The following is a 15488-nucleotide window of genomic DNA, read 5'->3' as shown; positions in this document are numbered from 1 at the left end:
GGAAGTAGATTGTGAAGCAGCTTTCTGTCATACATTGGAGGGGAAGGGAAGTTAAAATTCAAAAGATATGACAGGCTTTCCCAGCCTGCCCATCCCATGAGAACCAGCAGCATTTCTAAAAATAGGAAATTCCTCTCAGTGGGAACACAGCAAGTCCATCTCCTTTCCCAGTGGATGGCCAGAGCATTAGCTAATCTAGACAGTGCCAGCTTAGCAGAATATCGTGCTATCAAAGTTTAGCAATCCATGAAGGCCACCTTATACTCCTGAATTTAAAAACAGTGGCTGTTCCTGTTGTTGCACCCATGTTTCATGGAGCAGGAGCAAGGAAACCAGGTTTAAAGGATTGATTCAGGGGCCAAGTCCAGGTTCTGAAGTTTTGCATTTGTCTGAACTGAACTCTGAATTAAAGTCACTGCCTCATTGCTTTAAAAGAGTAACACAACAAGTAACACAGTCCCTTCCCAGTTGGAGAGACAGCATGTGCACCAGCACCTGGTGTTAGTGCTGGCAGCTGTCAGCCTCAGACAGCCAGAAGCAGCAGGGCTTTGCAAATGGGTAGCAAGCTTTCCTCCAAGGAATGCTGTATAATCCTGAGAAACAGCTCTGCACTGGCTCTTTTCCAGAACTGCATGACCATAAGAGCCCCCTTCCCCCCATAGAGCAGCCCATGAAGTTTACCTGGTAGCAGATCTGCAGGTTTAGGCCTATCAAGCAGTTGAGAGTGATGCAGTCTGTCACAGCTGAAGTCCACTTCCCTTTGGCATGCAGTGAGATCACCAGCACTGACATAGCTGCTGCTCTCAGGCTCTGGTGAAAAGAGTAGCCAAGGAACTGCCTGCACTGGTTTGTCCTACTGAGCTCCTGTGACTCAGACACTGCTTTGTGGTGGGCACCCGTGGTGTCACAGGTTTCATTTACAGGCCTGGCGGGAAGTGTTTCCAGGATGTCATGGCCCAGAGCATCCTGCCCTTCACTACTTCTGTATTGTTCTTGCCTGGAAGACAGCCATTTCTCCTCTGGTCTTTTTTACACAGTGGGGCATGGATCTATATATGCATGTGAAGTGCTAATCATTGCATTGCCTTGTTTCTTGCTCTATGTCCTTTTCCATTTCTTAATGTTTCCAGGGAGGATAAGGCAACTGCAGTCTGCAGAGATGCCCATAGGGGAGGTATTTGTACCAGAGAAGCACAGTCCTGTCTGCTTTGACAATTTGATAATAATATGGATGCTGTCCATTTAGAAAACACTGTTCTGGTGTCACATAATGAGCCCAGGCCACCCTGCTGGGAAGGAAGATGGGAAGTGGGTGAGTGTACTGAAATAAATGAGGACAGAGGGGAGGACCACAGATCAGGTCATGCAGTACAGCAGAGGCAGGACAGGAGTTAGGACTTCCTCATAATTCATCACCTTGTGCAGTCTGCCATGCTAATTGAGCCACCTGGCAACAGGAACTTGTGTGCCTCAGTGGCAAGTGCCATCCCTGGGGGCCTGAGCCTTGCACGCTCTGCTGGCCATCTGTGTCGACCTACACATGCCCTGAGTGGGTCTAAGTCTGCCAAGTTCAGTGACGGCCTGACCAAGTTGTATTTGATCCCTGATTTTGGGGTAGTACTTGCTGAATATATCCTGAGCACATCTTCACCCTCTCTGTGTTGCCTCCTCCCTTGCCTGCATTAGCAGTGAACACAAAGTCCTAGCCAGGAGATAAGGACTGACAGTGTCATTCCCCATCTGCTTTCTTTCCAAGTATGCTCTATTCCAGCAGTTTTTCAGCCTTCTGCTCATTCTACTGGCAGCAGTGCAGCCTAGGCATCCCATAGCCAAGGGAAAAAAGCCATACACACTAGCCTTGCTGTGTCTCCTGGGAGGCAGAATTCCCAAATGACCAGCAACTTCAGCACCAGGGACACTTAGTGACTCACCAGCCTGACAGCAAGAAGAAAAATGCTAATAGCAAGTCTTGGGCAGGGCAGAGCTCTCAGACTGGCTGTGTCTCAAATATCCATGCTTGGAAGGGAAAGGCAAACACCAAGGGAATGGATGTTCTCCCACTTCACGCAGTGCTGTTTAGGGTACAATGGCAACAAGAAAATATTTTTTTCCAAAGAGTTGTATCACGTGTGCTAGCAACAGCATGATACACAACTGAAGGCATCCACCCTAAAGGCCACTAAAAGGGAGGCATTTCAAATATTTGCTATACTACTCCCCACCAGCGATGTTTGCTTATATTTTGTATTTCACTCTGCCTGGGAGGGTGAAAGTGTACTGGCTAGTTTTGACTCCCCAGTTCACCTCCATTACTGCAGTGCAGTAGCTGCTCTGCCAATTTGCCTGATTTTATCACTGTCTCACATACTGTTCCACTGAAAGGCTCAGCTCCTGCAGTCACAGAGTTCTGCACTTCCTCTGAAGAGCAATAAAAAAATGAGCAGAAAATTACACAGTTCTCATTTTTGCTTGTAGAAATACATGAAGACATGTGCATAATTTTTCTGATCTGAAAGCAGCATGGAAACAAAAAGTCAAGATTTTATTTGAGTTTTGGGAAAAACATTATTTTGTTTGAGGAGAAGGGGAGAGGGTCCATCTCCCTGATTTCTATTGGAAGTATTTTTGCAGTTCCAGAACTGGAAGGAAAAAAAAAAGTAACACAAAAGAACAGATTAAATGGCTGCACAGATAGACAGGACTGTGCTTTTTTTTTATTCTTTCTAACATACACCAAGTACTTAATTTGTGCTACTAAACAAGTCTGATTTTTACAACGGCTGTTCAGCTTGTCCATTTGTCATCCACTGCAGAAATATCCTAAGTATCTTTTTCATCAAGGAAAGATACTCATGCCCATCAGCATCTCATCAATTTGCATTATTTATGCCCATCATGCATTCATTCAGCATCCTGAGTAACAATGGAGAAGGAATGTGTTTCCTGGTCACTGATAGCAATCAGTTACTGGTGGCCATTTCAGGCCTTGTTTTTCAAACATGATTTCTTCCAAAATTTAAGCTGTGTGTACTAGGAGAATTCAGTTTGTGTTTGGATGCTATGGTAAAAAACTTCCTTGGAATCCCAGCTGTGCATCAATGCTGCTGTGCACTGACCTCTCTGGAATATGTGGCCTGTATACAGATGTCTTCTGAGGTCTCAAAATCTGGCTAGGATTTGTCTTTTTTGGCTCAAGTGCCAGGAAACACTCAATCCATCTGTCACAAGTGGCAATGCTATAAACTTATAGGGGACAAGTTCTGACATAGATGCTAAACAGGCTGTTATAAGGAAACTTAGCTCCAGACAATATTCTCACCAGTTTTACTCCATCTGATTTGAACGCGCTTAGTGAGGTTTTGTTCCATTTCCACTGATAGAAAGCAAGAGCCCTGTCAGGTTCCCAGTCTGTTCCCAACCCTGAAGCTCTTGCAGTAAACAACATGAAAGCAAAAAGCCACACAGTCTACCACTCCAGGTACTGGTTAATGTAAATGTTAGCATTGTTTCTAGCTGAGAACATAGACAGGTCTGCTGTGCTTCGAGTCCTTTTGCCTTTGCTTTGGAAACCTTAAAGTCTCCAAAATGTATTTAATGTTCCCAGTAGTTCTTGGTACAGAGGAAGAAGAAATGTAGAGCACTGGCTGGATGATGTAACTCCCAGTGCTCTGAATCAGCAGCTTCAGGACAGGTTATTTCTGTGAGTATAGGGAAAGGCAGAAGTGATCAGCAAGCTGAGGCCTGTTCTGGAAATTATGACATGTAATGTTCAAAGAAATCTTGTCATCCCAAAGGACTTCTGTCTGCTTTCCAACACACCCACAGATCTACGTTACAGGAATCTCTTTAAATTTCTTTGGAAGGCAGACACTTCCAGGGAGGAGTATGGCAGCTTTTTACAAAGGTGTTTTGTAAAAGGATGAGCTGCAGTGAGGTGTATCCAGTACCCATTTTCTTTTCATCATCCCTTTGCTTTTCATCATCCCTTCTGTCTTCTCCTGCTGGCACTACCAGCTCCTCACCTTGAGAGAAATTTGTCCAAATCACTGTTCTTCCACCCAGTTCCAGCACCTTCTCTGTGACACCATCACTCTCTGGGTCTCAAAACAGCCACGCACCCACCCAGCTTCCCACTTCACTTCATGTGTCCTCAAAGGGATGTGGCACTTCCCCACCCCCCCTCTTTTCTTCTGACCATCGTGCGACCTTCCTTCTTTTTTGCTTACAGCCATCTATCACGTTTGGGTAGCACCTGCCCCTCCTGGCATGTTCTCCCCCTCAACTGTGGGCTGCCTGCTTGTTTTGCCATGACATGTCTTCTTCCCTAGACTTTCAAGGACTTTCAGGCAGGACATCACTGTGACCAAGTTAGACTAAGCTTCAAAACCCTCTTTTCAATTATAAAAATTCAAATCAAGTCATTAGTTTCCTGGAATCAGCATTCATTTCATTTCCAAAGAGCTGTTCCCTCTCTAGATAATCAGTGTTCACTGTCTCAGCTGTCCCATCTTCTGATGTTGTCCTCAGATGCACAGAGCCAGTCTATCAGTTGACAGATAGGGACGCAGCTATAAAACTCTGCCCTGCAGTGTCTCAATATGGTAAATCTTCAATCTCTTTATAATACCAGCTTTAGAAAGATGAGAAGGAAGCTTCCAGTGACTAAAATTCAGCAGGAAACAGTTGAATTGCTAAAAGCAGCAGCACAATTTACAGCAGTAGTGACAGCAAGCTGTGAGATACCTGGTACAAAGCAGCAGCTTTGTGTTTCTCAGCATTTCTTGATCTTTTTGTTTCCATTTGGTCCCACCTGAACTCCACTACCACAGGATCTGTGGCCATGAATCCACAAAACAGTATGCATGCTACCAGATGAAAAACAAGCACAAACAAACAGTGTAGCTACATGGTGAGAAATGCTGAACCAATGCATGCCATTTCATTGCTGGTTCAAGTTGGCTTTAAAATGTTACAGACAGGCAGATTTTGTGCTGGGTCAGGTATCATTTGTCTTCCCACAGTCTGCATAAAGATATCCCTGTATCATGCCTGGTCTGACTTGACAGAAGTGTAATTGCATAATCCTGCTGGATCTTGGTGAAAACCTGCTGCCACCTATTCCAGTGGTGCACAAACAAGTATTCAGTAAGCCAGCCTGCCTTGTGGAGTCTGGTGGCAGGGTGTCTGGAAGAAGATAATTTTCTCTGTGGGCTGATCCTACTGACAGTCCGGCTGACTTGTCAGCTTTGTGTTAAATCTGTGGAGTCCTTTTCATGCTGTCAGAAGGAAACCTGTCCCATGAAAAAAAAAGCATCTGGTGGAATAAAACTGTTAACATGTTCATCTTGTCCTCCTAGTCCTGTATGATTGGGATTCATTTTCTATTCATGTTCACCTTGTCTGGAGGTTGTGAAAGAATCTGTGTCAGTGATGTTAGAGAATGTTTAAATATGCATCATATTTTTCAACAGGAATACAAGTACAACAAACAGACAGGAATTACTGAAGAGAAAATTGTCCCCCTTTCAATTCCATCTGAACACCCCCATAATAATGAGTTTGCATTTATGCAGTTCTGGCAAGCAAATGTCTTCCCATACACCCTGTAACTTCACAATAAAACTGCACTCTGTGTGTAGATAGGTTCACCCATCACTGAAACACTGCCAAGTCAGAGATAGTAACTGGCTGCTTTTGTAAGAGGCCTTAGCAACACTCTACAACACAGAGAGACGTAAGGAGACATAACACATTTGCAGTGGAATGAGCAGGGGACACTATGAAAACTCCTAATTTGACTGTAGATGAAAATCAGCTCACACACTAATAAACTCTCAAAAGAAAGTCAGGCCCCGCACATCTGTGAAATCAAAAAGGGGTGGGGAGAGGAAATTAAAGCCAGGGTATAATGCTTAGATTTAGTTACAGAATGAGCCTCCTGTGTTTTCGGGTGTTGCCCACCTCCAACACTGGCTGGAGCCGGGCAAAATGGCCCAAGTTTGCTATGCCATCGAAGGGTTCTCCAAAAATGAAAGCTCTGAAATTAGTAATATTTAAATGTTATTTTAAAACACCTTTATTAATACCTTACCTTTAGAGTTTTACATGGTCAACCTGTTACCCAAATGCTTTATTAACATTCTACTCTTTATTCACTGAAAGCAAAATTAAAAAGAGAACCCTCCTGTTGTATCACTTATAAAGCAATTCTCTAAGCACTTGTCTGTGTGAGAGAACACCATCAGTCAGTGACTCGAAGTAGGTAGTAATAGATAGTAGACTATCCCACCTGCCCTTTGCACTCATCATGCTACATGTTGAGGAATAATACAACACTTGTGATAATTTTCCTGTCTTTTTCTCTAAGGTGTTCTGTTGCTTAAGAACAACATATATATGCTTACACTTACTTTTCCTGCCAAGTACCTCCATACAAGAGAATGCAGCTGTGATTATTTCTTTCTCTGCTGGTCACCAACAGGAGAGGTCTCATGTGTTCCCTAAGCGCCACAGCAAGTGGGACACACAAGGGGAGTGTGTGGGCTGGTTTTTTGTCCCACCATGGATGCAGATGGGTCTGTGCTGTTGACTGCTCTGAAACATCACCAAGTGTTACTCTCTGGGGCTTTGTTCTCTCTTTATTGAAGATATGCAGGACAGCTGTCAGGAGAATATCTCTGAACAAGCAAAGAAGCTCAGAAAGAAAGTGCTAATCAATCTAGACATTTAATGAAGTCCACAGGGACATTCAAGACTCCCTGTATGTTACTGGTGCAGCTGGGAGTACACAAAAGGTCTGAGCAGATATTAATTTCCTTTTCTTGCTGGGTAGGCAAACAGCTTTTTTGTTAATAGGAAAGAGGACGTCACAGAATAGATACTTTCTAAGTGCTGCTCTGAATCCAGGCTTGATACAGGATAAAAATCATGAAAGTGAAATGCCTAAAGATATTTTTGGACAAACCCTGAGACCTGGGCAAATCAGAGGACTAAGGTCAATCTCCCAAGGCCTCAGTTAATACCAAAACTACAATATCACTCTTTCTACAGCCCCTGCCTGTTTTAAATAATCAGTTCCCTCTATTTATGGAATCACTAAAAGGTGGGCTGTCACATGCAGACACTTTCCTCATGTCATCCCAGTCCCTAAGAGAGCCCAACAGTGACTGCTCTTCTATCAGAGGGAAAATACATCATGTGATCTGTGACAGCACATCACTATCATTACAAGGTATCCTAGAGAGCACAACTCTGTTTTTCCTCTTGATTCTCCCAAGAAAGAGACTGGAAAGAGTGGTTGTGGTACATTTCAAACATGTGCTAGTTTGACAAGGAAACATCCCAGTCAATGAGGTTTGACAGGATTGAATGCATAAACATCTCCAAACAAAGTCACCCTGACTCACTGCTTCCCTGATGGAAAAGCAAGCTGTGTAACTCTGCCTATGAAGAATAAACTGTTCTTGCCATGCCAGATGACTTCCAGTACAGCCCCAGCAGAACTGAACATTAAGTGTGTCTCTGTGTGTGTGCACTGTGTTTAGCAAAGTTTGAGGGGACGCGGGAGGTGCCTGTTTGCAAATTCATTGATTTGCTTGCAGAGGGACAGCTTACAGCCTGAACCCAATCCAAGTGAAATGAAGTATGGGCATCAACTTTGTCCTGCTGCTGGTCCCTCCTAGCACAGTTTGAGAAGGAGTCAGCATGCTTAGCTTTGCAGTTAGAGCAATGGAGGTGAGCTCCCTTCAGCAAGAACACCTAAGGTTAGAAAGCTGAAGTGAACACCTAATGTTACAAAAGGCTGTTAATATCTGAAAGCAAGAAGGACCAAGTTTATTTCAGTTTTAAGAGTCTGACTCGAGACTGTTACCAAGGTCAGACATATTGACTGGCAGACACAGTGCTATCGTATAATATATTGAATGCTCAGCAGGTCATTGTTAAAGGTAAAACTAATTCTGAAGTCTCTCAAGCTCTCAGCATCAAACATAGCTGAGCATAGAGCCAGGGCCCAGCATTGCTTCCTGCTGCTAGAGAAGGCACAAAATGGTGTCCTTAATAAGCAGGACACTGGTGGGGCAAACATCTCTCTCTTCCATCTACGATTTCTGTAGATCCCCTGGAAGAGAGCAAGGCAAACTGTCCACATCCAAGAGCACACACCCGCACCCCACCACCCCCTTTTCTTGTAAGGAGCAAACTGCAATTGGCCAAAGCAGAACAATGCTCAGTAATAATACTTTGCATTTGTTTGTAGTGGCAAAAAGTTAACACTGGCTGAAGAGAAAGTTCACACAAGCTTTACTCCTGACTTGGGAGCCAGGATTTCACTCCAGTTTGCTTAGTCGGAAGGGAAAAAAGACCTGTGGCTAAAAGCAAGATCAGAGCTCATCTGTCCTCCCTTCTGTAGTTCCAATCTAATGACTGGGTTGCACTGGTTGCCCTCTAGGTTTTGGAGGGGACAAAGAAAAAAGGAGAGGAGGAGAAGGAAAAGGCACTGAACTAATTATCACACATTTATTCATGAAAGCCAAGATTAAAATAGTGTTTTAAAGGATTCAAATGCAAATAGCATTTGCTCTGTCCTGATTTTCCTTAACAAAGTGTGGCACTCAACACAGATAACCCCAAATGTTACATAGTATAGGAGAGCCTGACAGAGCAGAGGGAGAGAATGAACCAGTCTCTCACTGAGGCTTTAAAGAAGGTGAAGAAAACACCACAAAGCTAGGAAGTGTCATTTTGTTGCTGTCATTACTACTGTTTTAATAAGGACATCTTCACATACGCTACTTATCATGCCCTGTATTGCCTAGAGAATGGACACTGGACATCCATTATCCTTAGTCCTGAGGCATGTGAAATTTGAACCCACTCTTCCTATCTTAAGTCCACCTCTGCTGTTCACAGCAATGCTGTCTGCTAAGCATCAAGCACTTAGCTAAGTGAACACAAATCATTTGGCTTTGTGCATATGCAGCAGGTATGACAGAATGATTACTCTGGTAAGGCAGGTTATTTGCATCTTGCGTTTTGATTTGAATGGGACAAAGTCTCACACAACTAGACAAGACCTGAGAGTTACTAAACAGTAGAGATATGCATCTCAAACCAGTCTGGGTGCAAGTATTGCAATTACCCAGCTTTCTACAGCCCTTGTAGGCTATGCTGATGGCCAGTCACTCACAAACTAGACCTCTTGCTGCCACATGCAAGACTTCTGCAGTAGCTGTTTGAATGTAGCTGTTGCCTCATGAGATGCATTTAGAGCATTCTTAATGTGACATGAGAGCTACCCTTAGCTGTGCATCTCATGGGCAGAACAGGGTGTCATCTCCACCTTCTTTAGTACGAGAAATAGTGTTTCATATTTCTGTTATCAAGCTACCTGGTCCACTAGGAAAGCTTCCTCTGTGAACTTACCCTCCATTAGGCACAGCTGTAGTTTGGGTACAGCAAGTAGGCTTCTCTACTCCCATGCATGTTACATCTCTGATCTTCCTCCACCCCTTGCAGGTTATGACTTTGCTGCTGTGCTGGAGTGGTTTGCAGAGCGGGTTGACCGCATCATTCTCCTCTTCGATGCGCACAAGCTGGACATCTCTGATGAATTCTCTGAGGTCATCAAGGCCTTGAAGAACCACGAGGACAAGATGAGAGTTGTTCTCAACAAGGCTGACCAGATAGAGACTCAGCAGCTGATGCGGGTGTACGGTGCCCTCATGTGGTCCCTGGGAAAGATCGTCAACACTCCTGAGGTCATCAGGGTCTACATTGGCTCCTTCTGGTCTCATCCATTGCTCATCCCTGACAACCGCAAGTTGTTTGAGGCAGAGGAGCAGGACCTGTTCAGGGATATCCAGAGCCTGCCCCGCAATGCAGCCCTGCGGAAGCTGAATGATCTCATCAAGCGAGCACGGCTGGCCAAGGTGGGTGTTGGCACAGAACCTCCAAGCATTCAGTTTGGTTTGTCTGCAGCATGCAGGCAATGAGGAAGTGGTTTTGGCCAGTTCAGCTTGCAGAGCTGGTGGATCGTACCCTTTTTCCATCCCATTTAACTTGGTCCCAGCATATTGGCCTTATGTGCTTCAAGGAAGAAAGCACCTCTATTGCTTGGTGCATCAATCATGGCAGGCCAAAGCAAGGATGGTAACCACAGATCAAAGCAAGTGGGAGGGATCTGGAAAGAGTTGCTCTGTAGCAGCAACTTGAGAATTAGGACCAATTCAGTATATAAGAATCATACACCAAGTGAATTGTTAAGCTCTAGGTCTTTTGCTTTAAACTTTCTTAGCTGAGAGAGATACCTGGCTTAGATGGATGCGGGAGGTAAAGACTAACACAAATGGTAAATAAGCCTGCACTACTCTGAAAGTTTGAAATGAGCAGAATGAAGCCCTGGAAAATACAGGGAAGGACTCCATATTCATTGAGAAAAAATATCAAAAGATCCCTAAAAAGCTTTCTGTGCAAGGGTATTCATTTCTGTGAGAAAATGTTTGATTCACCATTCAAAAAAAAAAAAGCCAGAATGTTGAATAAGTTGAGGACTAAAACATTAAATAAAGTCTAGAGAGCTCCAAAATCTGTGTGTTAGGTTTGAACAGGAAAGGGACTATTCCCTGGAAGGCCATGCCCAGTGGAAGAAGAAAAAAATAAGCACCACTATTTCTTCCAGGAAGGGCATATGAATGTTACTGTCAGTATGCCCAGAACTCACAGTGTTTTCACCTTGTCAAAGCACAGGCAGAGTGCACAGCTGAGCAGCACTTAGCACTGGAGCAACAGTCCATAGGCATAGGCAAGCTGAGGTGCTGAGCTTGCTCTTCAGGGTGGGGCAAGATGGAGTTGAGTTCTGGGTACAGATATTCACTGCTGAGAAGTATTTTCTGATATCCTGTTTTACACTTTTCTTCATTCCATATAATTTAACTCCCTTCAGGTCCATGCCTACATCATCAGTTCCCTGAAGAAGGAAATGCCATCAATGTTTGGGAAAGACAATAAAAAGAAAGAGCTTGTTAACAACTTGGGTGATATTTACGCCCGGATTGAACGGGAGCATCAGATCTCACCAGGAGACTTCCCTAATCTGAAAAAGATGCAGGTAAGCAATGGCATCTTGGCCAAACATCCAAGGAGAAACTGCAGGGAATACAACAGAGCTGTGCAGACATTAATTGCTGCCACCTGTAGGAAAGGCCTGCTGTAATTTTGAAATGGGTTTTGAAATATGTGCAGGCTATATTTGTGCATGAGCACTTTTTACACACAGAGCTCACGTGAAGCTACAGCTGCCTTCATTTCTCAAATCTTTACCTGAAGAGCACTTTACAGCAAATAATTTCTTTTATTTTTCTTTAATTCCAGGTTCAATTTGAAGAATTTTTAGGCCTAAGAATACTGTTAATTTATATTAAAATGAAAGCTGTGTCCTGAAAACCCTATATATGTCCCATTCCCCAAGAGCTGTACTTTTTTTTGCCTTCTACTTCACACTTTGTTTCTATAAAGAGAGAAATGAAGGTGTAAAAACTTAAAGCTCCTTTTTTATTTTAAGCAAAGAAGCAGGTTTTCTGTTCTGCAGACCTGAGATCTGACCCAGTGTTCATGCAAGTCAGAAACTTCAAAGGATCTTGGATCAGAGCCTTGTATTGTATATTTAAACAATGCTGGACAGTGCTGCATTACTGCGTGGCTTCAGTCCAAGGAGAAACCTGTTCCAAGTTGCTATCTGTCAAGGTTGCTACTAGTAACCTGTAGAAAATACAGCATTTGCCTTTTTTTTCCTTTTCTATAAATTGTTGAGAGTGAGATTCATGGACTGTATCCAATAGGAGACCTCATTCAATGCATGTTAAAATGTGTGTTTAAGTGTTTAAATACTGTGCCAATCCAGTAGAAGAGAATAATGTGGATTAAATGAGTAGAGGGTTAGGGTTAGGGTCATTTTGCAGTTAGAAGAGAGTTCTTTGCAGGCCCTAATCAAAGCACTTTTGCTTAGCTGTGAAGATTACAGAATCTGAGCCATGTAAAGATGTGCTCACCTCTTACAGACATGCTGCTGTCTTTATGGTGTCTAAAAGATTCACCTCATGATGATTAATAAAACTCTTTTGCTAGTATGGCACATGCTTCCCAGAGCGCAGAAGGGAGAAGGAATGCAGAACAATGACTGAAGGATGTTGTAGCAAGAGCTGCACAACCAGTTTGTCTTGAACAATTTGGTCTTCAAGGAGGTTGTTTCTGTGCGGCTTAGAAAGGAGAAGTCTTACTTGCATATGTCCACCATTTGGGCTTTTGAGCAAAATGCTTCCCTTCTCTGCATGATGTCAGCCCCCTCTTTGTAAGCAGAGAAGATCATTTTCTGTAGGACTTAAAAGAGGATATAAGTAAGAGCAAGGCCAGCCAGGTCGACCTCATCACATGCTGAAGAGCCAGGCTGCCACAGAGGGAATGCGAAGCTCCCCCACTCCTCTGCAATAGCACTTTTTTTTGAGCCAAGCAGCAGGCAGTCATCCCACTCTACACCATTACTCCACAGTGCACAGCCATATTGCTCATCTCTTGTTATGTTGTCCTATTTTAAGGATCAGTTGCAAGCCCAGGATTTTAGCAAGTTCCAGCCTCTGAAGAGCAAGCTGCTGGAGACTGTGGAAGACATGCTGGCCAATGACATTGCCCAGCTCATGGTGCTCGTACGCCAGGAAGAGTCACAGCGGCCAACCCAGATGGTGAAGGGAGGAGCCTTTGAGGGCACCTTGCATGGTCCCTTTGGCCACGGCTACGGCGAAGGTGCTGGTGAAGGGATCGATGATGCTGAGTGGGTGGTGGCCAGGGACAAGCCCATGTATGATGAGATCTTCTACACACTCTCGCCTGTTGATGGTAAAATAACTGGTGCCAATGCAAAGAAGGAGATGGTAAGGTCTAAGCTGCCCAACACTGTGCTGGGCAAGATATGGAAACTGGCTGACATCGACAAAGATGGCATGCTGGATGATGAGGAGTTTGCCTTGGCGAATCATCTCATTAAAGTCAAGTTGGAGGGTCATGAGCTGCCAAATGAGCTCCCTTCCCATCTCCTCCCTCCATCCAAAAGGAAAATAACAGAGTGAAAGCAAGGGTATAGGGAAGAGGGAAAGGGAAGGGGAAAAAAGATCTAGAAAAACATGTTTACTTAAATTATACCTTTAGATGTGAGATCACATTTGGATTTATATCTACTTTGCTGTATGAAGAACAAAATCTAAAGCAGAACAAAAAAGTCCAATTCCTCATGATAATATGCAATTAACTTCCAGTGTACTGTCCCTGCTTTCTAATGCATACTCTGTAAATATGAAGGTAAAGAAAGGGTGTTGTGACTAGGAGACTGTTAAGCAGGAGTAGAAGAAAACCTGAAGTGGGCTGCATTTTTTGAGAGTAGAATAGGCACTAATAGAAATCTGCTAACTGCCAGTATCACTCCTGGGCTTTGGCTGCACCTTCTGCCTTTTACTCGGTCATGCAAACTTCAGGAGACTGAAATCTTGATAGTGAAGAGAAACCACAAGGTCTTCAAGCTATTGGCCAAATTAAAGAGCAGATCTTAATTAATGTAAGCCCACACTAAAATACTAGATACTAAACCCCAGAGTTAAGAATTTTAAGAACCTTAATTCACTGTTAGATGCAAATTTTACAAACATTCCCCTGTCCTTAAAGAAAAATAATAAAATCTGAAAGAGCTCTGAACTGAGTAGCTGGAGTTCCTCATTGTTCGCTGTGGGACAGGCACTCAGAGTTCCCAATCATCAGTACCTCCCATGCCATCCCCAGGGGAGATTTGTTCTGCAGGCATGGCCAAAAGAACCAACCTCCAAGGGAAACAGAGGGAGGGGGCACTAGAGGCAGACATCAGGTGAGTTGGGAGAGAGGAACACTGCTCCCAGGCTCACTGAACATTTCACTACCAGCGGATAGTGTTTTCTCTTTGAACAGCAGTGGTGTCTGTTATCCCTGTAAAATGATGTGTTTACTCTCATCGTGCACAGTGAAAGCTACTAGGCCCCATTCTTGCTGTAAAGATACAAACCCTGCACTGTCAGGTAGCTGGACCATCACAAGAGCAGAGAACGCAGAGGGGCAGTGGGCAGAGCTTGCTCTGCTGCCTGTGCCTCCACAAATCTAGCTCAGATGTCCGCCTTCACGCACTCTTCTCACCACGCAGTTAACACTTGATCCTCTCTAAAACCTCTACCCTGAGCCAAGAGAACTTCCCCACTTCTTTCATGCTCTATGAAATTTCTGTTTTCAAGGCCCAATTTTAGCAGAAATCCCTCGATTTCCTATTTTGTTTCCTAAACACACACACATGCGCGCACACTCTTCTGGTTTTTGTTGTTGCTTTGGAGCAGTGTGTTGTTACAATTCCTATTGTCACTTTATATAAGCTGAGCTCCTACTGTGATGAAAAACCAAGATAAGTATAACTTATTTTATATCTCTTGTGTTCATATTATATAGAGAAATATATTCTGTGTATGTAGGATGTGCTTATTGCAGTACATTTATCACTTGTCTTAAAAATTAATGCATTAACCTTTTTTGTACCCTGGTCCTAAAACATTATTAAAAAAGAAAGGCCAGATCTGTCTGTTTCTTTGCACAGCAGAATGAAATGCAGCTGAAAAGAAAGAAAGCTTATTTCCATGTGCAGCAGAATGAGGAAATTAACACATTCCCAAATGTACAAGTGCAGATCAGCCCAGCTGGACATGGGTGTGCACTGCTGAATGACTGGTTGACATCTGCGACATCTTTCTCTTTTGGCAGTCACATCACAACCTCCATACTTGCCAAAGCAAGTGGAATTGTATCCACCATTCACGTTGTTCAATTATAGGGAAGAGGTAACAACCAAATTTCAGTAGAAAAGGAATATATTAAAAGAGTTTCTTCTTGCCTGTCTGAGATGAGAATGCTACAGATTTATCAAGATCTGGAAAGAACACAAAAAACCCTCAGTCTTAAATCTTGCTAACTCATTTTACTTGTCTTTGTTGTCCCTTCTTTACACACTCATTACAATGATAGGTATCCCCAGAGTGGAATAGTGAGAGGCAGTAAGACAGTGGGAGCAGTTAGGATAGTACTGGGGAAGGACTCAGAAAGAGGGTGTCAGCTGTAGCAGTTGGCAGACTTTCCATTTAGCATCTGTACAGGATGAGAGAGGGGTGAGAGGAAATCAAAGGGTGGAGAGCAAAAGCAGTTAGCACAAATCGAGGGAAAAGTCAGCAAACAGTGTGTCACTTCAGTTCAACTACCCAGTAGCCCCCAGTTTAACTGCCTGCCATTACAGCACACACATCTGCCAACATTGTCCAAGTTTTTCTGTGGAGTTTGTGTCCATCAGACTCCAGTTGAGGCACAAGGTTGAGGCTGAACAGAGCAATCTGAATCAGCCTTATCTCTGTGGGCATGACTTTCTGATGGCCACAGCACAG

General features: G+C 43.7%; 1 protein-coding gene across 1 annotated transcript in view; it reads left to right on the top strand.

Annotated features, from left to right (window-relative positions):
* The window catches only part of EHD3 (EH domain containing 3), a 30405-nt gene extending 15775 nt beyond the window's left edge, over positions 1 to 14630 (top strand). The window contains exons 4-6 of the mRNA XM_071579881.1: positions 9517 to 9929; positions 10943 to 11107; positions 12591 to 14630. Of these exons, the coding sequence (XP_071435982.1) occupies positions 9517 to 9929; positions 10943 to 11107; positions 12591 to 13118 (1106 nt within the window). The 3' untranslated portion in view covers positions 13119 to 14630. The remainder of the gene's footprint in view (positions 1 to 9516; positions 9930 to 10942; positions 11108 to 12590) is intronic.
* Positions 14631 to 15488: the final 858 nt, after the last annotated feature.

Source organism: Pithys albifrons, chromosome 2 (genome assembly GCF_047495875.1).
Source record: "Pithys albifrons albifrons isolate INPA30051 chromosome 2, PitAlb_v1, whole genome shotgun sequence".
Classification (NCBI taxonomy): domain Eukaryota; kingdom Metazoa; phylum Chordata; class Aves; order Passeriformes; family Thamnophilidae; genus Pithys; species Pithys albifrons.
The sequence above is the reverse complement of the archived record's forward strand: the minus strand, read 5'-3'. Positions and strand labels throughout refer to the sequence as shown.